This window comes from Theobroma cacao, chromosome 4 (assembly GCF_000208745.1).
Source record: "Theobroma cacao cultivar B97-61/B2 chromosome 4, Criollo_cocoa_genome_V2, whole genome shotgun sequence".
NCBI classification, from domain to species: Eukaryota; Viridiplantae; Streptophyta; class Magnoliopsida; order Malvales; family Malvaceae; genus Theobroma; species Theobroma cacao.
In genome coordinates, this window is record NC_030853.1 from 12654223 (window position 1) to 12679206 (window position 24984).

The following is a 24984-nucleotide window of genomic DNA, read 5'->3' on the forward strand; positions in this document are numbered from 1 at the left end:
ACATGATTGCTCAGCCAATAGCCATTCATATACATCAAATTCAGAATTGTGCACCCAAATACACTCTTGCATACTTAAGCACATAGACATGCTCCCCAATTTATATACATATATTCACTTGTCCTTATCAAGACCAATAAGGTGATCTACCCAGAACTAAGCATAGTTCACTTGACTTCCTCGAAAGTCGGGCGTCACATACACAACCAGAAACCAGCGTATACACATCTAATGCGTTACGATTACCAATCAAAATAGAATTAGCCATGGGTGAAGATTTTACACGTCAAAGTTGTGGGCAATTCTTCAACAATATAGCACATGGCAGAAGGGTACATCAAACACAGAAGAAGAAAGAACACAATAATATAAATGCATCCTACCATCTGTGGTACAACTTGAATGAAATTTCAGACAAAAAAAAACTTTAGCTTTATTAAATTGTAGCAGTAAAAGATAATGTACATATATGCTTAAAAAAGATTTTATAAAGACAACACTGTTTAAAACTTCATTAAAATGGAACTGGGATGCCTTGCTTCTTGTTAACAATGGCCATTGCCAGGTAACGGGTTCCCATCCCAATAGGCACCTGTTCATCTGGTCCCTCCCAAAAGGGGCCTTCACCTTCACCCACCAAACGCCAGTATCCTGTCCTTAGAGATTCAGCTTGTTCATCTGTGCAGTTCTGTAGCAGGGCTTCAACTCGGAAATTTATTCCAAGGGAACCGAGGAACTCAGACTGAGTAATAGGGCCATGAACAGACACATCATCTGAAAACATGTTGAGACCTTGAAATTAATCTTTCATTATTCCCTCACTGACTTCATTCCACACTCCTTTCAGAATGATATATAGAAATACAACTAGTACAGCCAATACAGTAACGATGCAAACCTGAAGCTTCCTCAGCAGAGTGCCTGATGCAAGCAAAATCAACATAAGCACTGAGATCAGCAGTCCCAGGGTTGTCTAGCATGTCAACAAATTTATGCTTTCGAATGGCCTGCACAAATTTACTAGGGATTACGAAAATGGAGGGAGAGAAAAAAGAAAGAAAAGCAATTTTATCATTGTTAAAGTGGCAAAAGCTAGAATCAGTTATTGTCCAGTGCATCATTGATGCAACAGTGAGGAACTAGACCTGCAGACTATCTGACACTACTCCATTCAGGCCATAATCAATAATAAGAGCCCCGCCTCCATCAGCACTTATTCTCTTCGCAAGTGTGTGAGTTAAGTCCATTGCTTTGGGGCAAACTTCAATTTGATTAAGTTTCTTTATTTCTTCAGGCACAGCCCACTTGCAGCGCTTCAGTAGGTACAGAGCTGCAGGTGTAGGCTGCGGAGATAGAACAAAGCGAAACCTAACCACATTATACAATAAGGTATCAAGCATCTGAACTCTTAAAATTTGCAAAGTGACTGAATGTTGTCAGAGAAGATGCCAAATTCTTACAATGAATCTTCCGTGACATCTATCATTTTCTCACACCAGCCATGAGAAGCCCTCTGCAAACAAGTTCTTTAATTAGAACAATGCTTGTGAAACAGCAGATGAAAAAAACCATAAGAACCCATATAATGTATAAACAAGGTTGAAAACTTTCAGCACAAGATTGCTAAAAATTATTTCACTTAAAGAGGAAGACAACAACTCATGACTAGGTAACAAATTGACAATTTATATAGCCAACTTAACTTTTAAGTTATTTAGCTTTAGCAATTGTTCAAAGCATAAAATTATAAAATCTGTCCATGTCTTACATGAGTAGATGCAGATTTTACTGTTACATTATTTATTCATGATCTTCGATGACCAGCAATTAGATAATGGATCAGTAAGATGTATTTTACAATTTTCATAAAACATGATAACAGATGATTCAAATGGCAAGAATGAAGGCAAAAACAAAAAGTTTGCACTGTTTAATCAAGAAAGCTGCAAATGATAATAGAAACCTCCTATAATGAAATTCGTCCAAATAAAGGGTCTCTAAGAGTAAAAATCTAAAAATCAACTTTACAAGTTCCGGGGATTTAATATTTGATGATGCAAGGAACAGGCAGCACAGGTAATTAAAATGAACAAGACAAACCTGAAATTGATGGATTGGCAGTGCATCATAGAATTCATGGGCAATAATTATTGTGGGCACTGCAATATAAGCAAACAAATAAACAAGCATCAAGGGAAGAACAGAGCAAGTTTTTTTTAACCCAGTCCATTAATTATGGGATATGAATAGAATAATTCAAACTGCTTTCATAAACCACAGGGCATGCGTGTGCTTGTTTTCACAGAAAGAAAATTTAGAAGTAATCCCATACATCCTGATGGAACCTGTTCCAGGGCCACATGCCACGATACAGGTGTTCCAGCCAGTGTACTTGTAATCCTTTTCTCAACACCTTCGCTGGTATTATCATCATCCATACATTGCAAACTTTGGTGCTGAAGCTTTTGCAATGCTGGGCTACATTCTACCAAATGTATATGCAATGACTCTGTGAAATGTTTAAACTTTGATGCACCCTATAAAGAAAAAAAAAAAACCCACGCATATTTAACACCAGGCTAAATGGAGTCCATATAAAACTGATGCAAAAAGTAAACTTAAAAGCACTAACTTGCATATCTTTTACATTTAGAAGGAAATTTGACAGAAATATAAATGGCTATCATACACGAAGAAGATCAGCCATCAGAGTTCCTCGGCCAGGGCCAAGCTCAACCAGGTTCACTCTCTTTGGTTGTCCCATTTGCTCCCATAAACACATAGCCCAAACACCAACCATCTGAAATCATTCCAGTAGGAAAAATAAACTAACTGCGTCCTTGAATATTTATACACATACACAAACTCAGAATCCAGTAGAGATTAAATTACCTCGCCAAACATCTGGCTTACTTCTGGAGATGTTATGAAATCACCTTCAGCTCCAAAGACATCCCGGTTAATGTAGAACCCAGCCTTGGGATTTGTTAGGACTTCTTCCATGTATTCTGCCACCGATATCGGCCCACCCCGAAACTGACAAAATTTATAAGCTCTAAAGCATGATGTTCAAAGCACAAAAGCCACATTTGCAATTTCCCAAAAGAGACATCAGAGGCATAAGTTTACGGGTTTACGGGTTTTCGCTTAAGAGTGTCTTAAGTGCTATCCATAGAAGTATTGCTATGTTAAATGCAGCCGTTGACAGGTAATTTTGATGATTCCCAATGCTATTGAAACGAAGATATTATCTTAAACACAAGAGTAACAAAACCCTCAATTTATTAAGTCATAAAGGACCAATCTTACTAACCTTAATAATGCCTTTGAGATGCTTGACAAGTTCAGAGTCTGAGGAAGGTTCATGGGAATGCTCTAAAACACACCCACAGAAAAAAAAAAGGAAATAACTAAAAAAGTTGAATGATAGGAACATAGATAAAGAGAAGCTGAGAAAGTTACCTGGAGGATTGTAGAGGCCAGAACGGTCAATGGAAATGGTCTTCGTGGGTTGGTCTTCAATCTGTTCGATGGAATTAGTCTGAGGGATTTCGGACCGTGAAGATGAAGAGTACGAGCAAACAGAGCATTTGTTGAGTAAAGGAGCTATCGACTGAGCAGACAGTAAACGCCGAGCTGTGGAAGCTTGTTGAAATAGCAGCTTCCTCAGCATTTTTGTTGCTCAAACTGCCAAAGAAAACAAAAGGCAGTGTTCTTTTTCTTTGGAATGCCAAGGAAACTGAAATCGGGTTGGGGGCAGATCATCAACGGGATGATTCAAAACCGAGAGATCAAGTTGGTTAGATGTAGATTGAACAGTAAACATTCTAAGGGGGATGTAGCTCAGATGGTAGAGCGCTCGCTTAGCATGCGAGAGGTACGGGGATCGATTCCTCGTATCTCCAATTGATGTTTTTCAAGGGGTTACTAATATTAATCTAAAAATTACTCAATACTGTTAGAATTGAAAAAATATATTTTTTAATAAAAGTAGTTCAAATTTATTAATATGTATAATAAAATATATTTTTCGTGATAGTATTTGATACATATCCGCATTCTTATTTATTTGCAAATTATCTATAGATAATTTTTTTAATAGTAATAATAAAAAATATTTAAAATGATAATTTAAACATATAATAAAGAAATATGATAATTTTCACAAATAAAAAGTTTGTCATACTTTGATGAATATTATAATTTTTTTTTTAAATTGAGTCAAATTGAAATCCTTATATATAGGTTATATTCGATTAAGTAGTCCTATTTATTTCTTGGATCTTAAGTTTCCCCATAATAAACCCTAAATCTAGAACTTCATATGTATAAAAGGAAAACATAGGAAAGATCAGAAAATTTTCTCTGAATCTGCCAAGAAACTAATACAAGGTAATTTAACTTTTCCTTCTCTATTCCTATGAGTATATGTTTTATTTAATTTAATCTTAATTCATTCAACATAATCTATTGTTTTGATTTATCAATTGCATTACTTGAGCTCTAGATAATATGTCTACAGCCTTACACTAGTTGGTAGACGTCGTATGCTTTTTTTCTTATTTTAATTTTATTGAATAGTTGTTAAGTGTTATGCTTTGAATGATGATTGCAAATGTTGTTCAGGATTTAATTTCTCTTTTTGTTCTTGATGTAGAATGTCTAATAGATAATTTTTAAAGATAAGTTGCGCATCAGAAGCCAAAACAAAAACCTAAAAGTCATAAAACTAAAAGTTTTAGTCTTAGAATTGAAAAACACTTCAATCCATACACTATTAGTTAGATTAAAACAGCAAAAAAGATTCATGTAACAGAACGGTGTAAGATACTTTTTTCTATTGATAAATGCAAGAATGAAATATATTTTAATATTATGGATATAGATGCTTATCACCTGTTATTTGGTAGACCTTGGCAATTTGATATTGCAACGTAGCATGATGAAAGAGAAAACACTTATAGATTGGAAGGGTTTACTTTCTTTACCCTTATTCATTCAAGAAATGAGATAGAAGCTACTTTTAAGGAGTCAAAGGAAGTGCATGCTCTGATTGTGAAATAGGTGTTGTCAATTGAAGAGGCTTAGAAAATAATAGAGCATTTAAAAGCAATCAAACCATTATTAGAAGAACTCAATGAGGTGATGCCAGAAGATTTACCTGATGGTTTACCATCATGAGAAATATTTAGTCTCATATTGATATGATTCCTAGTGCTAGACACAATGACAATGCATATGTTGTGAATTTGCCAGACATAATGAGAATTTTCAAAACATTTAATATGGTAAATATTTACTCATTTTATTCATCAGATGAACCTTTATATTCAAATGTATAAGTTAAACTTGAGGTCGAATTTTTTCCAAGTGGAATGAACTAATGTAGAATGACAGGTAATTTCTTAAAATAAGTTGAGCATCAGATATCAAAACAAAAACTCAAAAGTCATAAATAGGTATATTCATAATTTTTAATATTTTTCTTATTTAAGTCATAAATGGGCATATTCATAATTTCAGTAGGAGTCCTAAATAGAAATTATAAGTATAATAGAATTTTTTTTATTTAATTTACTTGTTTTAAAACTTTAAGATAATCATATTCTAATTAAGAATAGAATATTTATTGTATTTAAATATCTTATTAACTACTCTAGTTATACTGGATAACTAAAAGTAGAGTTTTATTAAGACTTTGGCCTATAACACTCTAAATAGGAGTTTTTACATTTAAAATTTTGTTACTTAATCAGGTATTAGTATTTGTTTTCACACTAACTCCATGGAAACCCCACGGGAGTCGATGGAGCTGATCACCTTCAATATGCAAAACCTTTGTAGTTTATACGATAGATTCAGTGATCTTCCGGAACCAATCATTCTTCATGTTTTCTCATTCCTGGGTTCCAATGATATTGTTCGGCTATGTTATGTCTCTAGAAAATTTCGAAAGCTATGCATGTCTAGCCCTAACTTGTCATTCAAGTTAACATTCGATTCTGAAAAATGCACGGCCAAATGTAAAAAGTTGCAGAGGTTTCTAAAGGATTTTCTGAGTATACATAATGCACCAGAGATTCATCGTCTTCGACTGCATTGGTTTTGCCACTCCGTCAGATATGATGCTAAAGGATCTATTTTTAGTTTGTGGGTTCAAAAGGCTGTAAGGAATAAGGTGCGAGAGCTGGATATTGGGGTTCCTGTAAAACCTCATAAAGCCTTCTACTTGCCTGCTGGTGTAGAGTCGCTGAGGGTGTTGAAATTGAAGTTGCAAGGGGGAAATTTAAAATCGTTTGCATCGGTGTTTGCCTCACTCGAGACCTTGTCACTAAATTCGGTATCGATTCCTTTCTTGGAATTTGGAGAATGGGTGTGCAATTCCTGCAAGTCCCTTAAAGTTTTAAATCTCGAAAAGGTTAATGGCATTGGCAATCTCAACATTAGCAGTTCATCTCTCAAGGTCTTGACAATAGTTTGTTGCGCTGATGAAGAAGATGGTTTGGTTTCAGATTATTCGGTCACCAAAGACTGTAAAATTTTCATCGACTGTTCCTCTCTTGAGAACTTAGCAATCTCTAAATGTCTGTTTGACGGCTTGCATCTCAATGTCAATGCACCTTCTCTCAAGGGTCTGGAAATCTCCGACTGTTAAATGTATGACAACTTTGATATTAGCATCTCAGCTGAGCAACTGCAAACATTGACTTTGACTATGCAGTTGATGAGTTTCTGTCTCCGGTCTGGCCGCATATGTAAAATCTATTCAGAGAACTTGCTGTCTCTACGCAACGCCACCCTTAGTCTTGGAGATAATATGTACGACGAATTCACCAATGATGGCTTGGTTGAGCTTATTGATAGTGTAAGATATGCCAAAAGTCTACAATTGAGCTTTCAGATTATTGAGGTAAGTGGAATATTCTCGTATGTGTGTAAATAGTCCTTGCTGTCTGTCTTGTAAAATGTCTTTGCTACGTCCTTTGGCATTCCCTTATAATCCCTGTGGTGCTTCCACAGAGCTGACCAATTTTCGATATGTATGCAGGCTTTGTTTATAAAGGATCAACTGCAGGATATAACATTCCAACATTTGGAACATTTGGAAGTAAGAGTTTCCCAGTTAAGCTTAGATGACTTCACTGCAATAGCTGCCTTTCTTGTGGAAGCTTGCAGTCCAAAGATTCTTACATTGCGATGCGATCAGAATGCTAGTGAACTTTGTGAAACCGAGGTTGGTAACGGCTCAGCTTTTTGATTTTCCTGTGGGATCGAATTTTCAGCTATTTAATTTGTTTGGCATAACGTTTTTCCATTGCTCTTGCAGATAGTCGACCAACCATGCGCAGAAGTGGAGAAGTTTGGGGCTGAGTGTGGAGATATAAAGATTAATTGCAGTGTAATCAAGTGAAGGACGGTGAAAAAGAAAAGGCTTCCATGGAGGTGGAGAACAGGAGAGTATGAAGGGCCAAAGGTGCACAAGGCTTTGACCGCAATTCAAGTTGGCTCCTATAGCACTAGTTGTTTCTTTCCTACGAAGCTGCTTAACTTTTTAATTGTCTTCGTTTAAGAGTATATTGCCTTCTTTCATTCCCCTGTCTTTCACGTTTTCATAGTATTCAAACTTGACAATAATGAAAATGACATTGAAATTGCACATAGATAAACTTTGAAAAGAAATTGCAATAATAATCAGGTTTTACAACTTTTTTTTAAGATTTTTCTCATATAACAAAGAACAAGCTATGAATACTTTACGATTTTTTTTTTTTTTTTTTGTGTTTTTGAAAGGCATTGAAGTTGATTTCATTGCTTCATAAAAATACTTTAGGATATAAATATATAAACTTGACACTAGTTATTGATGCCAACAAAGGCTTCACCCCCGAGTGTGGGGGTGTATCTCAGATGGTAGAGCGCTCGCTTAGCATGCGAGCGGTACGGGGATTGATGCCCCACATCTCCATTTAGACATTTTCTGGACCTGGCACAACTTGCCTAATTTTACTGTCACATACTTTACTAGTGGATGGAGAGAATCCAAGTACATGGATTCTAAGTCTGTAGGTAGAGCTACCACTTTGTTTTTGTTGTTGTTGTTGTTGTTGCTGTTGACCATCATAGACAAAATATAAGAAGAAGATGAAAGCACTGGCCAAAATTGCAAGAGCAAAGACAAAAGCGGCTGCAACAGGGTGAATAAAGGTGGAGAATTGATAAGCAAATCCAAAAAAGATGACACTGGTTAAAACCCAGATGACAGATTTCAAGAAATCTTTCCTTGGCGAACGATCCTGGGGAGGTAAAGCTTGCAACAGCGTCATGCAATACATGAGAAAGAAATACGCGAGGTAAACAAAAACAATGAAAGCTACCATGGGAAAGTCACCATGAGCGTAGGCCTGGTAGATTGTGGAGAAGATGTTGAATGTGAGGTAGAAGTGAGCCACGACTGGAAGGAATATGGGTATTTCAGGATTATTTGTGTTTTGGGTTTGATCATTGGTTGGCAGCATTTTGTCGAATAGGAAATTGAAGATTTGCTGTGGAAATTATGCTTACTCTAATGGAAGATTGCTGGTTCGTTTTGAGAATGATCTGGTTTTGGAGTTGAAAGCAGCACCAATTTATACTCAAGTGAGTTTTGAGTTTGTGAAAGTACAGAGAAACTGCATTGAAGATGTCTGGATGTGGCAGAAGAAAGCTCTCGCCTTCCCCGAATAAGAAAAATAATAGAATATACGCGTAACACTTTACATGAAGTTTCCTGGAAAATTGGTTAAGTTTTTTTCTTTTCTTATCAGAACTTTCATGGAAGTTGGAGCAATGAAGAGTATAAATTCATTTGAAAGTTAAAGAGTATAAATTCATGGAAACTCTGAGAAATGAACTTGGATATATGGTCCTTAGTTCACGCGATCAGCCCATCAGACTATAGAATTAAAAGCAAAAATTTTGTAATTAAAGACATAATAATAATACTCCCTTTTCAACCGAAAGAAAAATGGATTTCAGTATGAGAGAATAAAATGTTTCAAAAATTAAAAATTTAAAAAATCTTGATACAGGTCAAATTGTTTATATTATTTTATTATTATTTTTTAGTTTATTAAATTTCAAAAGCTTAATATATAGACTATATAAAAAATTTCCTACCAAACGGGTAAAAATATTGAATTCATGGAATTTTACTAAAATTTATGCAATTATTCAATTTGTTTATTGTAGATAGTCAATTTTAATTAATATCTATTCTCTAAAAAATTATTTTATAATATAATATTATACAGAGAATAATATGAACAATTATTACAAGTGAAGCACTATTTTGTGCATAACAATTAAAACAAGTGAAATATTACTAATTCACATACAACAACTAAAATAAATAGAGCACTACTTCATGGAACAATTAATATTATTAGTACCTGTTTGGCTTGACTTATTTTTAATTTATCTATTGCTTCAAAGCAAAAGTTGAGTCAAACAGGATTTCGTAAAAAACTCTTAAAAAAAAGTAATTTTTTTTAAAGAATAAAATTTGAAAAAAAAAGGAGCTTAAAAAAAAGCTCCAATTAAGAGCTTTCTCTTCTTTTTTTTTTTTAAAAAAAAAAACACGTCAACTTATTAAGAAAGCTATTTTTTCCCAAAAAGATCTTCTCTCTAAAAAATACTCCCTTCCTCTCTCCATATCGATCTTCCTCTCCTCTCTCCCTTTCTATAACTCATCATTTTAGGTTTTTTTTTTAATTCTTGCAAAAATTAAGCAAAAAGAAGATCCAAAATTTAAAACTGCATTCAGGTATTATTTTTTTTCTTTATATTTTGTTTTTTATTTTATTTTTTTTTGTACTTTGAAAACTCTTTTTATTAGTTGATATTTCTCAATTTATTGTTTGATATGACAATTATATGATGTTTGTTTATTCTTAATTTCTTTATGGTGCATATAGTATTTGATGATTATGATTGAAATAATTAATTAAATAGGTCAATGGTTGTTGAGATAAATTAGATGAAAATTGAGATAATATTTGTTGATTATGATTGTTAAGATAATATTGTTCATGGAGGTGAACTTTGTTAGTAAGGACATAAATAGCTAAACGTGATTTTCTTGATTTATTATTACCATCTTAGACTTCTCTTTTCTTTTTTTTTTAGTTCTCATTCATTGTTAGGGTTAAGAGTTTCAGTAGTCGACTCACTTCTTTCTTTTATTTCTCATTTTTTTGTTTAATTCAATTTTTTTCTCTTAGTTTTATTTATTTATTATTATTCAATAAAAAATTATTTATGAATTATGTGTTACTTATAAATTGTTTGTGGAACTCTTTTTTTATGATTTATTATTAATTATAAACTTTATATTATATAAAAATCCTTTTAATATTTTCAAAATTTTATTTTAAATAGATAAAAAAATAAAATTAATTTTTTTATTTTGAATAAAGAAATTCGTGATTAATAAAAAGTTATTTATTAAATACCTTTTATGTTAATTTTAACTAAAATTAGAGTTTATATAAGTTATTTTGCCAAATAACTTATCTATAAAAAAGAACTTATAAAAAGTAAATTTACCAAACAACTTTAACTTAATTTTAAAAGCTATTATTTTTTTATAAGAGCTTTATAATAGCTTTTAAGTTAAAAAAAAGCTAGGTCTTAGAATAACCATTTCACGCAAATAGTAATGAAAGCAATTTGAAATAAGCGACACAATTCATAAGTTACTTTCATCTTAATATGTTTTGAAGAATTTAACTTAGTGACTCAGATGTGGAGGTAGTTAAAAGGTCTTCCTCTTAACATTTTTTTTAAAGTACAAGTGGTTTACCCTTCTATCTTATTTTCGTGTACTTATTCACATATAACTTCTTCTTTTAAACCTGTTTACATACACTTTTTTCTCTAAACTTTTTTTCATATACCTTTTCTCATATACTTGTTCTCTACTACATTCAATTCGAGAACAAGTCTTATTATACCCAATTACTTTAACAGTCGCTCACATTATATGTCCTAAAATTATCACCTTAATGTCCATATAATGTATTACAGTAACGGTTACTCTCGTTAAAACTCTTTATAGTAATATCATTCATTAGGCATATTAAAATCTATTATTGAGTAATCCACACTTTTTGCACAATATAAATATTTACAATTCATTTAGAGGGACTTCTTTTCTTGGAAAGAACTAACACATTCTCCTCGATAGCTTCTCTCTAAATTCACTATCTAATTCTTTTTTACTTTCTAATTCTCTTTCACTTACCACGACACTTAGTACTTCAAGAATTACTCTAATTTTCTTCTCCGTTGTCTCCAGTGCACCCTTTTACTTGTTTGCAACATTTCCTCATGTGTTAATTTTTTTTATCAAGTATATATAATATTAATTGTTGAGTTTTGATAAAATACAAATTAAATTGTAATGAATATATAAAATGAGATGTTTATTTTTTGTAATTTTGTATAAATGAAGATTTGAATTTATTTTTGAATGGATTTATTTTTTAAATTAAATTTAAAAAATTATAGAAATACAAAATTTCTACTTTGAAATCTAACTTCTTTAAGAAATATATTGAATAAAATAAATCCCTTTTTGTTAATAAAACACTTGGAATAAAGAAGAGAATAAAGTTCCGTTTCCCGGTCCAGTCCAAGAGAGGGATACCATAGAATGCACAAAAGAAGAAGAAATTCTGGTCATACGGATCGGGTCATTAAAACCCTATATAAACCCCAATCACAAGCTCCGGCAATCAAAACCGCGAACAACCATGTCCTATGGCGGTAAAACCATGGCGGCGCCGGCGGCGGTGAGTGGCTCTGCCTCGGCGTCGACGATAAAGCAAGTGAAGTTAGAGAGAGAGAGCGAGCTGAGAATCGAGGTGGGTAGTGAAACGCCGCTTAAGCTCCGACTTCTTAACGGCTCAGCCGAGATTTTCGGATCCGAATTGGCCCCTGAGATATGGCTCACTTTCCCTCCTCGCCTCAAATTTGCTGTAAGTTTCGAAGATTCCTCTGCAACAATAGAAAAATGAGTTCATCTTGAGGAGAATATGAATATTTTAGTATGCAATTTTAGCCTTGTTTAGTAGATCAGATTGAAGTGTACCAACTTTTATAAATTGGTGTCTATGGGGTCAGTGAATGGATTGTTTTCCTATGAATAATTTCATTAGGAAGAAATGAAATGCAACATCAAAAAGTTTTCCTTGTTATGTAATGGTGATTTGATGCATTTTTAATTTTGTCATTTGCTTTATCCAAATAGTTTTGTCATAGTTAGTTCTGCTTTTCTTGCTTTTGAAGGCAAAACAAAGAAACTGAATGACTATTTCATTCATGGGTTATTTGGCTACGCTATGTGGTATTAAAGGGAATTTGTTCATGTATAGGTTTTCACTTGGTATGGAGCTACAATTGAGATGGATGGCGCTACTGAAACTGATTATATGGCAGATGAGGTACTTGTTTAAATTTCAAACTTTTTGGAATATGATTTAGATACATGCTTTATTGTAGTGCAAAATGAAGGGCAGACCTCAAAACTCACATGATGATTGCTGATTCTGTTGCAATGGTTGATTTGCAGACACCTATGGTCAGTTACGTCAACGTGCATGCTGTATTGGAAGGACGTAGAAACCGTGCTAAAACTTCATCACCTAATGATTCTGAGGCATCCCAGGTATTTTTTTTTCATTTCTTTTCTTTTCACAACCTCTGACAGAAGTTATGTATTTGACAGCAATGAGTAGAGGCATTTAGAATAGCTTTTGTCCCTTTTTACCTTTTCAAATGTGGTTTTTACTACAAGAATGAGAATTGGTTTTAATTTAAGACGGTTCTGTTGTAGAAGGGTTTTGTCTTTCTTAGATTACACTTGGATTTTAATGGTGTTACTATTCTAATGTTTCAACTATCATCCATTTTTGGTATTAATAATACCCTTGAAGGATGTACCTTTTTTTTTCTTTTCTCAGCACCTTGAAGGATGTAATTAGGCTCCTCTTTTTTACCTTTTGCTTTGGTATCTTTGTGTTTCATTTGTGCTAGCTAATAATTTTTGTTTTCAACTCCATTTGAGCACTCATGCCTAACTTTTATATGTCAATGTGATACTTTGGGTGGTCAGGGACCTAGGGTGATTGTTGTGGGGCCTACAGATTCTGGAAAGAGCACCTTATCAAGGATGCTTCTTAGTTGGGCAGCTAAACAAGGTTGGAAACCTACCTTTGTGGATTTGGATATAGGCCAAGGATCTATAACTGTTCCAGGATCTATTGCTGCTACGCCTATTGAAATGCCCATTGATCCAGTGGAAGGAATTCCTCTTGAGATGCCTCTTGTTTACTATTATGGGCATACAACTCCTAGGTATAACTAACTTTGTGTTTTCTGATTTTTTTTTGTGGTCATATATTTTCTTTGGATAAAATTCAGACTGATTGACAAATAATGAGAAATTTTGTATGGCCGTATACTCCTTTTTAGATTCAATTTGTCGTTAAAATTCTCTGATATTTATGGATCTTGCTGGTTTGCAGTAATAATGTAGATTTGTATAAAGCACTTGTGAATGAGCTTGCTCAAATGCTGGAGACTCAATTTGCTCATAATGCTGAATCACGAGCTGCTGGCATGGTAATCAATACCATGGGTTGGATAGAAGGTACAGGCTATGAGGTAATGAAGTTTGAACCTTCTACAGATGTAAATGCTGATAAATTTAATGGTTATGTTTGCTTTTATTAATATAAAAAGTATCATTTTTTGGTGTTTCTGACTGTTCTTGATGTTCTATATCTTCCCGCAGTTGCTTCTCCATGCAATTGATATATTTAAAGCCAATGTTGTCTTGGTTTTGGGTCAGGTAATCGCCAACATTGTCCCTTTTATTGTTTTTTTTCCTTGTTGTTTTAAGTTCAAACTAAATAATTCTAATACATAAGCATTTCTCAAAGTATCCCTTGATCTTATCTTTTCTTTTATGGTTAAGTTTTTCTTTAGACTTGCAACTCCTAGTGTATGGCCCAAATTATATCGTTGCTCCTAAATCATTTCTGAATGAAGTACATATTGGTATTTTTTTTTTGTTTACTCAGTAATCTTTCTAAACTTGGTGCAGGAAAAACTGTTCAGCATGCTCAAGGCTGTAGCAAAAAGTAAGCCTAATGTGGATGTTGTGAAACTTCAGAAGTCAGGGGGTGTTGTATCCAGGAATGCAAAATTCCGTCAGAAAGCTAGGGCTTACAGGATTAGGGTAAGTGCAATATTTACAGTCAGTGGATGGATTCTTTCATTTATGTTTTATTCCTAGTTTCCTTCCATGTTTGTTTCATCAGAAATTCATTATTTCATACTTGTGACATGCCTTTTAAAGGGAAATAAGGAAAAAAAAAAGAATAGTAGGAATGACGAATGATAAATGGTGATTCTTTTTTTTTTTTTTATGACATCACAAGGTAATGGATGATAGTCAAATATCTCATTGCATTTAGGAGACCAAATTTAGAGTTCATTTTCAATTGGTTGGTGATAGCTTAGTTCATTGATGCCTTAAAAATCTGGTTTCTCTCTGTCTCTTATTTTTTTAAATTTATTCATTTATTGAGAAGGGATATGGATGGTTGTATTTCTCTTGATTTCATAATGTTTGCACTATATTTTCATCCTCCTAACAAGTCTGGTCATGCTGTTGATTCTACCAGGAGTACTTTTATGGCCTCGCAAATGATCTTTCCCCTCATTCTAATATTGCAAACTTTAGTGATCTACTGGTCTATCGGATTGGTGGTGGTCCACAGGCCCCAAGATCAGCTTTGCCAATTGGTGCAGATCCTGTTGCTAACCCTTTAAGAGTAACACCTGTGAATATTGACCAGGATTTGCTTCATACTGTTCTTGCTGTTTCATATGCCAAGGAGCCTGACCAAATTTTGTCAAGGTTAGTTGTTGCTTCTTGAATCTCTTACCAAATCTTTAGTCATCGAAGTAACTAGGAAGAACAAGCAAAGTTATAGATCTATTTCATGTAGGAGACTGTCAATTTAGTGGGATTTTCCATAAGGTTCCTATTGTTTAAATGCCGAAATAAATGACCTAAGTTTTCTGAGGCATGTATGCTGTAGCTTCTTAGCAATCTTATGAATTGATCTACAATCAGTCATTAGGACTAACTACTAGGGTTTAATTTAAGTTGAATTAGTGACTAGTGTTCAAATTGACTGCAATTGCAACAAGTTGTATGACTTTGTTATGTAGATCTGACATCTGTTGTGCTCTGTTTATGTGTAGCACACAACTGGGCTATACATGTAGGAACTTTACTCATTGAACAACCTTTCTAACTGTAGGATAGTTCATGTTCGGTTGATCTAGAGAATTTATTTAGCACACCTATGAATAAAATATATATATATATATATATATATATATATTCTCTCTTGCTTTCCCTGCTGCTTACAGTATTTCTCTTTGGTGCAGTAATGTTGCTGGGTTTATTTACATCACTGACATTGATATTCAGAGGTTTGAATCCTGTGCTCTTATAACACTTTAGTATAATTTCTTACATAAGTATAGGTTTATTTCTTGTACCTTTTTTATTCTCAATTTTTACTCTACTTGGAACATTGCAGGAAGAAAATTACATACCTTGCACCATCAGCTGGGGATCTACCAAGCAAATATTTGATTATGGGAACCTTGACATGGCTTGAAACTTGAATCATCTTTGAGCAAATATATTTGATTCTGCCTGTATTTCACCTACTGAAGCGAAACAGAGGAGCTGTAACTTTAACAAGTCCAATGCCTGATGTGATTTAGCTTGGACCATCGAAACTTTATTTCTGTAAAGCAACAAAAAATTGTCATGCTTCCTGGTTTTGGTATTACCAATTTGTTCTTCTTAACCAATCTTGATAGTTAATTGAGTGGTACTGTTTCACTTTCGTGCTTCCATATTCAGGTTAAGCTTGCTCAAGGAATAAGCCAATGTTATCAATATATATCGAAATTACATGCTCATGGGCCGACCTGGCCGTTGGAACTTGTCTTTTCTCGCGATGGAGGTGGAAGGAAAAGAGAAAACAGGATTTGGCGGTGCTGGTGTCAGCCGGCGGACGGTTGCACTGGAGCTTGTTTAGTAGGCCATGAAGAGAGAGAAAGAAAAAAGAGGAATTTTTTCTAATATGTATGGTAGGTAGGGTTAGTAATTTCTTACATTTTTGTTTAAAATAAGGCCCAAGAGGCCCTAATTGGCAATTAAGGTGCCTTTGGAACCTTACTTTTATATTATGTAATAAATGTCCTAATTTTTTGTTAGTAAATATGAAAAAGAGTCAAGATATCATATGTCAATCAGTTCCGTATGATTGCAATTCAATATAACAATAACTCTTTTATATTTAGAAGATAAAATCTTATTACTATTTAATAATTTTAATTAAAATTAATCTAAAGTTTTAGGCACATCTTTACTTGGATATATATTATGAATTATAAATTATCGATGTAGATTATATATGATAGATATATAGATATAGATTAAAAAGAGAGATAAAGTTATATTATTAAAGTTCCTTTAGATATATACAATATAAACTTCTATAAATAAATACTCTTGAAATCATCAAAATTTATTAATTAATCGAGACATCATTTAATTGATAAATTAATAATTTATTAATTTATACATCAATTAATAAAAAATTAATTCATTAAGATACCTTTTTTTTTAAAACATTAAACTTAATACATGTATTTTACGTAATTTTCTTTTACAATACAAGAACACTACACTAGAGTTTTTTAATACACTAAAAAAAGTTAAAGACGAGGTCTAATGAGACATCAATTTTAAGAGAAAAAAAGTAAAATTGAAATTATATTTTACAAAAGTCTCCTAATTGAGTCATATGATGTACAAAGAGATTAATAATTTATATATCAAGTGAGACCTCTTTGTTTTTTTTTAAATGCATTATTTTATAAATTTAATGAATTATTAATTCATCACATTAGTCTTAAGTTGAGATCGGTCAAAAATATTATTTAATCGAGATTATTAATTTATCGGAGTATTATTTTATAGAGGTTATTCTTTACTATGACTCCAACTTAGTGAAGATAATGAAAAGAAGAAATTAAGGATAAAGCAAGAAGCAGTCCATTCTTATTAGATAAAAACAAAGGATAAACCTCTCTCTCTCTATATATGACTCCTAACTCAAAACTTTGTTTTTGTTTCATGACTAATTTGACTGACTATGACTATATGGCCACCTGCAAACCACTCTTCCTAATTCTTTTGATTCAATGCATTTTATTGGCTGAATCTTGTGATCAAGATCAACACAACATTTTTGATGTCATTAATTTTGGAGCCATTGGAGATGGAGCTAACGATGATACAGAGGTTTTTGAATATTAATGACTGCAACCATTTTTTTTAGGGTGTATATATATATATATATATGTATGTATGTATAAGCCAATGTTTTTATTATTATTTTGACTATTTATTTACAATGTAAGTGTATAATTTTAGGCCTTTAAGCATGCTTGGGATGCTGTTTGCGGATCTTCAGTCTCTTCACCAACCTTCGTTGTACCTGGAGGAAAGACCTTTGTGCTGCAACCCTTGACTTTCAATGGCCAATGCAACTCAACTACCTTCACTTTCCAGGCAATTATATCTCTTCTCCCATATCAATTCTATCGTGTTTTGCACCTTTTGGTCAGAATGGCTGCACACATAGTGAGCCTGGATGCATATATATAGACTCGTTTTCATTTTTTTAAACCCATGAAAGGGTCACTAGCACTAGAAGTGTTCTATATACGTAAGGCCAATCATTAAACACGTAGATAAATTTTGGATTTAGCAACCTCTTTTCTGATTTCTTTGCCTTGTGCAGATTAATGGCACTATCATTGCCCCAAGCAATCCTTCTGAATGGAAATGCAATGATAAAAACTGTCACCAGTGGATTACGTTTGAACATTTTGATGGCCTCTCCATTCAAGGATCTGGTACCATCAATGGCCAGGGAACAAACTGGTGGACTCTTTCTTGCGAAGATAATGAAGAGGTAATTGGCATCACATTTTGTATACACATAGAAACCCAATTTAAAGGAGAAAAACAAAATGTCTTAATTTGTAAGTTGTAATCAATCTGCTACTGACACGTTCCTTGCTCTGCTCGCAGCTCTGTGACAAAAAAGCAACGGTAGGTGGACCTCTCAAGTTGAAGTAGTTTTGGAGTTGTTAAGGATATGCATACCTACATAGAAAATTAAGTTAAGATCCACTAAGTCTAACTACAATGTTGAATTTGTCCAGGGCTTTGTTATAGCACACTCCAACAACGTACAGATTAGTGAGTTGACCTTTGAGGACAGTCCCAAAGTGCACATCTCATTAGAAAGGTCTACGTTGATTAATGCCACCAGACTCACAATCCAAGCCCCAGGGGACAGCCCCAACACTGATGGCATTCACATCCAGCACTCCACTAATGTCTCCATAGACCAATCTCTCATCCAGACTGGTACATGATCCATCTCATCCTGCATGCCACTAATTTAACCTGTGTTTTTTATTTCATTTCATGCGGTTTTGGATCTTTCAGGTGATGATTGTGTATCAATCGGAGACGGTTCATCATACATCGATATTAGCAACATCAACTGCGGTCCAGGCCATGGGATCAGGTAAATAGCAATTTCCTATACTCTTTATGCTACACACACACATATATATATATATATATATATGATCTTCCTCTTCCTTGTGAAAATTATTTACTAGGTTTTTCTTTATTCTATTCTTCACCCCCCCTCCCCCTGAAGCATTGGAAGTCTTGGAAGGAATGGACACAATGAGAGCGTTGAATTTGTTCATGTAAGGGATGTTTCTTTCAACAGATCAACGAATGGGGTTAGAATAAAGACATGGCAGGTAATTGAGGCATTCACTGAAACTATGAGTAATATTGCCATGTATTATACTTATAGTAATTATATTTAGAACAAAGCATTGTGTTTGATGTGTTTAGGGAGGACATGGACATGTAAGAAACATAACATTTGAGCGTATAACATCTCATGGTGCAAGACGCCCTATCATCATCGACCAATATTATTGTCCCCATGATCATTGCAGCAATGAAGTAAGTGAATGAATGATTTCCTAGTCCCATTCATATATTTTTCCAGCCCCCATGAACATTCTTTCTAATCCTTGTTGCGTGGGTGGGTGCGTATGTTATTGCAGACCTCGGCGGTGGAGATTGACAATGTTGCTTACAGTCAAATAGAAGGGACAACAGACAGAGAGACTGCAGTGCAGCTTGCATGCAGTGAATCAACTCCATGCACGAACATCTTCATGAAAGACATAAATTTGCGATATGAAGAAGATGAAGAGAAGACTTCATCATATTGTTTGAATGCTCAAGGGTTGAGAAATGGAAGAGTTAGTCCCAATGTAACTTGTTTACAACAAGATGATAATTTCTAAATAGGATATATATTGCTTCTTATGACTTTGTAATTTCATTTTTCAAGTTTTGGATTTTTGGTTTAGAAATATATATGAATGATTATATACCTTGTTATTTATAACAAAATATGGAAAATGTCTCCTTTAGTCTTTATAATTTGGAAAAGAATATATGGTGACTTGGTTACCATTTGGTTCAAAAATATCATGTCACTTTTTTTGGATCAATGATTAGGGTAGACATGTAACTAACACATGACATAATTTCATTACTTAAAAATTTTAAAATTAAAAAAAAAATTGCAAAGATTTTTTAAAAATATTTTTTTTATATGTTGAATAACAAAAGTTAGAAAATTTAAAAGAATTATTTATTTTTCTTCTTTCCCTCTTTCTCCTCTCATTCTTTTTCTTTTTTGTCAAGATTCAAAAATAGAGTGAATATATGTGTCAACAATGTATTTGCTTAATAGAGTGAATATATGGATGCAAAAGTAGTGGTATATATGATAAATGAGGGTCATTAAGGATCCTTTAGGACTCGCTTACTTCCATTCACAGATTTTTGAGTGGTATCTCTTTTCGGATTTCGCGCATCCATCGAGAGGGACCATGCACATCCATCGAGAGGGATCATCTCTCAAATAAAAGGCATACACACCAGAAACTGCAGGTATTTTCAGAAGTAGAAGGGCAACTTAAAGGTATACTTGGATTAGATAAAGTTAATTTTCCTTATGTTCGTTTTAAATGAAAATAAAGGAGTAATACTCCTAGTTTATTTTTCTTATTTTGTTATTCACATAGATTTTTGTAGTATGGGAGTGTTTCAATTTTATGACGATAGTAAAAAATATGGTCATAAAATTAAACACCCTATTCTAGGTGCTTTTCTTATTTAAATTTTCAGTTTTAAATTTTACTTTAGTTTATTGTCTCAATATAATAGTAAGGAATATCTGTTTTACTGTAACATCAAAAGTTATGCACGTAAAATGATTTTCCTTACTCTAGGTGCTTCTTCGAAATTTTCTCATGATCATGTAATTTGAAGGTACGGTTTAGGTCCCTCCTTTGTATTTTATTTCGTAATTAGTAAAATTTAATAAGGTAGCTGGATCTTGCGTAAATTTTCAGCATAAAAAAAAAATATGTGTCAACACTGTAGGAGCAAACTAAAAGCTATACATATAACGACCATGTTTATATACATTTATAATATAGAAAAAATAAGAGTATTGAATATTAAAAAAAGAATTCATTTAAGGATATCTACACAATTTTTTTTAATTATTTCATAAACAATATTATTGGATTAAATTTAATTCATAACTGTTATAAATTAATAATGTTAGAATTTTGGGCCCATGAGTAAGTCTGATCAAGTAGTTGTAGGCCCAACCATCCCTAAGCCTAGGCTTTTGGGCCTAACTAAATACGCCTGAAGAATACTGAGCAATTCTAAGACAAATTAGGCCTTCGGCTTTTACCAGAAAAGCCAGTGGCTTTATATTATAGGGTTTTGCAGGAACCACCACGGTTTCCCCCATACTTCGTTGCAAATCAGCGGTGCTATCGGCGGTGGTAAAGGTAAATTTCTCTTTTATTTTGCTTCGTAGAGTTAATTTATTTTCATGATAATTTTGTAGTATCAAATCATGCGTATTTATCGCTTTTGGATTTCATAAAGAGTAATAAAATTCATGCGTATTTCTCTAATTTGTGCTGTTAGGGATTTTGATACTATTTTTCATATTAAATTGGAATTGTTTTTATTGTTTTTATTTTTATATGATTGAGCTTTTCTTAGGTATGTGTAAAACTTTGAATATATTGAACTTTAAAGATTGTCCTTACATTACTTTTTTATTTTATTTTATTAAAATTATTTGAAATCTGGGTTTCTCTTGTTTTAACTGGGAATTTTGTTGTTGTATTATTTCTCTGCAAGAAAAAAAAAGTGGCTTTTGATGATTGTAAAAACCAAAGGGTTAACTTTCTTATTCTGCCATTAATTTCTGTTGCTTTTAGCTGTTCATATATATATTTATATATACTTGTTGTCTTTATTTTTCTGTGACCGGCAGCCATGGCGGCAAATATGTTCGTGGTTCCTCAAACCATAGGTAGTGTCTTGTTGAATAGTATGTTGAACTTAGGAGATTGTCCTTATATTTGATTTTTATTTCAAACTCGTTTTAATCCGGGTTTCTCTTGTTTTAACCTAGGATTTTGTTAATTTTAAGTTTTTACAATGAAAGCAGCAGCTTTTAAGTTAACCTTTCATATGAACAACATAAAGGTTAACTTGCTTATCTCTAATAGTTTATTCTTAGTCTTCTTGCGCCATTGATTTCTATTGCTTCGAACTGTTATATACTTATTAATATCTTCCTTTTGTTTTCTCATCTTTATGCACCAGTAGCTATGGCTGCAAATATGTTTGTGGTTCCTCAGACAAGAGGTACTGTCTTGTGTTGCAAGTGTGGTATTCCAATGGCACCAAATCCTGCCAACATGTGTGTGACATGTTTGCGGTTGGAAGTTGACATCACGGAAGGATTACGAAAGCATGTGATCATTATGTATTGTCCTGAGTGTGAAAGCTACTTGCAGCCCCCTCGTACTTGGATAAAAGCTCAGTTGGAATCAAAGGAACTTTTGACATTTTGTGTGAAACGGCTGGAGAATGATTTGAAAAAGGTTAGGCTAGTAAATGCTGAATTTATTTGGACTGAACCTCATTCTAAGAGAATCAAGGTCAAGCTGAAAGTTCAGAAAGAGGTTCTTAATGGAGCAATTCTGGAGCAATCTTACGTTGTTGAGTATGTTCAACAAGATCACATGTGTGAATCTTGTACAAGGTTTCAGGCCAATCCTGACCAGTGGGTGGCTGCAGTGCAGCTCAGACAGCGTGTTCCACACAGGAGAACTTTCTTTCATCTGGAACAGCTTATTCTGAAGCATGATGCTGCTGTCCATGCCATTAAAATTAAGCAGATGGATCAGGGTATTGATTTTTTCTTTGGTAACAGGAGTCATGCTGTGAAATTTGTCGAATTTTTGGGTAAAGTTGCTCCAACTAAGAGTAGACATGACAAACAGCTTGTTTCTCATGATCCAAAGAATAATAACTACAATTACAAGTACACGTTCTCTGTTGAAATATCCCCCATTTGCCGTGAGGATTTGATTTGTTTGCCTCCAAAAGTTGCTGCTAGTTTGGGGAATCTTGGTCCACTTGTGATCTGCACAAAAGTGACAAACAATATTGCATTGCTGGATCCTTTTACTCTGAGGCAGTGTTTCTTGGACACTGATCAGTATTGGAGGCATTCCTTTAAGTCTCTACTTGGTAGCAGGCAACTGGTGGAATATGATGTTTTTAATGTTGAAGTTGTTTCTCCTGAATATAATGTTGGGGGCTCCAAATATGTTTTAGCAGATATTGAGGTGGCTCGTATAACTGATTATGGAAAGTTGTTTTACATAAGAACACATCTAGGCCATATTTTAAAGCCTGGAGATCGTGCTCTTGGTTATGATCTTTATGGGGCTAACAGTAATGATATGGAACTAGACAAGTATAAAGGACTTGTTCTTCCGGAGGCGATTTTGATAAAGAAGAGCTATGAAGAGAAGCGGCAAAAGAAGCGTGGGAAGCCTCGTTCATGGAAGCTTAAGTCCCTTGATATGGAAGTTGATGATACTAAAGGTAGAGCTTATGAAGAGAAAATGAACTCAGAGTACGAAGAGTTCTTGAGAGATCTGGAAGAGAACCCTGAATTAAGGTTCAACTTATCACTGTACCGCAACAGAGATTACCAGCCATCAGAAATGGCATCAGTGTCTGAAGGGGATGATATGCCTTCTGTTCCTCTGGAAGAGTTGCTTGCTGATCTTGATTTGAGTGAACAGGAAGATGGTGAAGATAGCATGAGGGAATGATTAAAGTTGTCTTTTTCTTGTACTTTTTTTGAGTCTTGCCTTAATATGATGTTTGAGTTATTGCTTTGTGTTCTCAGTTTCTTTTCTTTTTTTTTTGGTGTGATAAGCATATAAATAGTAGTATCAATTTTGTTACGACCCAGGATCAAACTGGGGACCTTTAAGCGTGTAATCCTACATAAATGTCAAAAAACTGTGCTTTTCTGTTTGTTTGAAGAAGTTATTTGATAATTAACCATACAATATAACAATTCAATAAAACATGGTGAGTTCTTCAATATTTTTGAACATGTAGGTTCAAACATAAGTGGTCTATCTCTTAAATGGTGCCTCTTGGCAGGTAAAATAAGTTCCAAAAGGAACAAGCTGACATGAGTGAATGAAAAGGAAGACAGATTGTAGAAAATTTGGAAGCACTTGCTAATCTAAAGATGATTTGAAGATATAAGCCAAATGATAAGGCTAATTCTGGATATAAATTTGCATGGTTCATTTTGGATTTTGTTGAAATGGGTTGAGAAGAAGAAGCAACCCCAACTCTCATTCAGGACATTGCAAGAACAACAAAGGCTAGCTTACCTACACGTATGCACGCGTGTATGCACACGCTAAATTATTAAAATATTAATTGAATATGAGATCATAAAAGAATATAAAATTTTAATTAAGTTCAAATCAGCATAATTTAGATCTACAGGCTAAGTCTAGATTTGTAGCAGGTTCTATGTTATTAAATATTTATTTTTAACTTTTAAAATGCATTTAAAGTATCAAATATCAAGACAAAAGTTTATAATATTTTAATAATAAAATAGATTGATTTGATTAGAGGAGTTTGAGTCTAAATTTTAGAGGTGTCAATGGACCCAACTCGGCTCGTGGTTGATTGAATAATTAAAAAAATTGGATCGCAGCATAAGGAGGACAGCCAAAATTTCAAAGCTTTGTTCTAAAGCTTTCTCTAAAGTCACCTCAAATCATCTTCCTCACAGTTAAAGCAGTGCAAGTTGCACAAAAATTCAGATGTGTCTTTCTGCTGCTAGGTTGTCAACATGTAGATTTTCAGTCCACACTGATTCACAAAGAAACCATGGTTGCTCATTCCATGTTCAGCGGTCAATGATTTTAGGCTTTTATTTTCTCACTGTTTGGGTGCAGACAAAAAGGGGCAGATGGGGTTTGAAAAATAGTGGTAATACACAAAATCTATTGAGAGTGATTAAAATATGATTCAAGATTTGCATAACTCATTGCATGGATTAAGTTTTGTAAGCCTCCTTTTTCTCTGTGAGTGCTGCCATATCATAGAAATTGGTCCAATAATAGTGGCAAGTGGCAAGTGGCATGCATTTTTTCCTGGATGTGATTATGTTAATGGAGGCCAGGCTTAAAGGGCAAATATGCAAATCATACAACAAATTATTGATTGCAATTGGGAATCAAAGCAACTATAACAAGGTTTCAGAGACTTTCTTTCTTTTTATCTGGACAACTAGACTACTCAAG

The 24984-nt window shown here is 33.6% G+C and overlaps 6 protein-coding genes and 1 non-coding gene across 9 annotated transcripts; 5 read left to right on the top strand and 2 right to left on the bottom strand.

Annotated features, from left to right (window-relative positions):
- On the bottom strand, nt 404–3746 carry LOC18601440 (NADH dehydrogenase [ubiquinone] complex I, assembly factor 7). Its single transcript, XM_007032374.2, has 10 exons — nt 3463–3746; nt 3314–3375; nt 2893–3036; nt 2690–2800; nt 2333–2537; nt 2101–2159; nt 1461–1513; nt 1146–1368; nt 899–1007; nt 404–774 (listed from the first exon to the last, which is right to left on the bottom strand). The coding sequence occupies exons 1-10, from the start codon at nt 3671–3673 to the stop codon at nt 515–517; spliced, it is 1437 nt and encodes a 478-aa protein (XP_007032436.2). The 5' UTR covers nt 3674–3746; the 3' UTR covers nt 404–514.
- On the top strand, nt 3833–3905 carry TRNAA-AGC. Its single transcript has one exon. It is a non-coding gene; the product is annotated as a tRNA-Ala (tRNA).
- Nucleotides 5807–6655, top strand: LOC18601441 (FBD-associated F-box protein At1g66310). The gene has a single exon (XM_018119006.1). It carries the CDS (start codon nt 5807–5809, stop codon nt 6653–6655), a length of 849 nt encoding a protein of 282 aa, XP_017974495.1.
- On the bottom strand, nt 7677–8594 carry LOC18601442. The gene has a single exon (XM_007032377.2). It carries the CDS (start codon nt 8514–8516, stop codon nt 7968–7970), a length of 549 nt encoding a protein of 182 aa, XP_007032439.2. The 5' UTR covers nt 8517–8594; the 3' UTR covers nt 7677–7967.
- On the top strand, nt 11644–16352 carry LOC18601443 (protein CLP1 homolog). The gene is made up of 10 exons (XM_007032378.2): nt 11644–12017; nt 12414–12482; nt 12611–12706; nt 13154–13395; nt 13566–13704; nt 13835–13891; nt 14147–14281; nt 14730–14965; nt 15505–15549; nt 15660–16352. Exons 1-10 carry the CDS (start codon nt 11793–11795, stop codon nt 15745–15747), a joined length of 1332 nt encoding a protein of 443 aa, XP_007032440.2. The 5' UTR covers nt 11644–11792; the 3' UTR covers nt 15748–16352.
- Nucleotides 17300–19548, top strand: LOC18601444 (probable polygalacturonase At3g15720). The gene is made up of 9 exons (XM_018119354.1): nt 17300–17440; nt 17573–17710; nt 17943–18116; nt 18236–18256; nt 18370–18577; nt 18659–18740; nt 18879–18987; nt 19085–19198; nt 19303–19548. Exons 1-9 carry the CDS (start codon nt 17300–17302, stop codon nt 19546–19548), a joined length of 1233 nt encoding a protein of 410 aa, XP_017974843.1.
- LOC18601445 (60S ribosomal export protein NMD3) lies at nt 21015–23688 on the top strand. Of its 3 annotated transcripts, none has more exons than XM_007032381.2 (2): nt 21015–21120; nt 21953–23688. In XM_007032381.2, the coding sequence occupies exon 2, from the start codon at nt 21958–21960 to the stop codon at nt 23476–23478; it is 1521 nt and encodes a 506-aa protein (XP_007032443.2). In that variant the 5' UTR covers nt 21015–21120; nt 21953–21957; the 3' UTR covers nt 23479–23688. The 3 variants fall into 3 exon arrangements, with proteins under 3 accessions (XP_007032443.2, XP_007032444.2, XP_017974997.1); XM_007032382.2 differs by having other exon boundaries at nt 21018–21120; nt 21956–23688; XM_018119508.1 differs by lacking the exon at nt 21015–21120 and adding an exon at nt 21605–21656.

Coding starts and splice junctions, on each gene's coding strand:
- LOC18601440 (XM_007032374.2), bottom strand. CDS start 3,673: ATGCTGAGGAAGCTGCTATTTCAACAAGCTTCCACAGCTCGGCGTTTA. Junction 2,160..2,332: donor GGAACAGGTTCCATCAGGAT/GTATGGGATTAC, acceptor CTTATATTGCAG/TGCCCACAATAATTATTGCC. Junction 1,369..1,460: donor GATGTCACGGAAGATTCATT/GTAAGAATTTGG, acceptor TAATGTGGTTAG/GTTTCGCTTTGTTCTATCTC.
- LOC18601441 (XM_018119006.1), top strand. CDS start 5,807: ATGGAGCTGATCACCTTCAATATGCAAAACCTTTGTAGTTTATACGAT.
- LOC18601442 (XM_007032377.2), bottom strand. CDS start 8,516: ATGCTGCCAACCAATGATCAAACCCAAAACACAAATAATCCTGAAATA.
- LOC18601443 (XM_007032378.2), top strand. CDS start 11,793: ATGTCCTATGGCGGTAAAACCATGGCGGCGCCGGCGGCGGTGAGTGGC. Junction 12,483..12,610: donor CTGATTATATGGCAGATGAG/GTACTTGTTTAA, acceptor GTTGATTTGCAG/ACACCTATGGTCAGTTACGT. Junction 13,705..13,834: donor TAGAAGGTACAGGCTATGAG/GTAATGAAGTTT, acceptor ATCTTCCCGCAG/TTGCTTCTCCATGCAATTGA.
- LOC18601444 (XM_018119354.1), top strand. CDS start 17,300: ATGGCCACCTGCAAACCACTCTTCCTAATTCTTTTGATTCAATGCATT. Junction 18,578..18,658: donor CCAATCTCTCATCCAGACTG/GTACATGATCCA, acceptor TGGATCTTTCAG/GTGATGATTGTGTATCAATC. Junction 18,741..18,878: donor GGTCCAGGCCATGGGATCAG/GTAAATAGCAAT, acceptor CTCCCCCTGAAG/CATTGGAAGTCTTGGAAGGA.
- LOC18601445 (XM_018119508.1), top strand. CDS start 21,620: ATGGCGGCAAATATGTTCGTGGTTCCTCAAACCATAG. Junction 21,657..21,952: donor CGTGGTTCCTCAAACCATAG/GTAGTGTCTTGT, acceptor TTTATGCACCAG/TAGCTATGGCTGCAAATATG.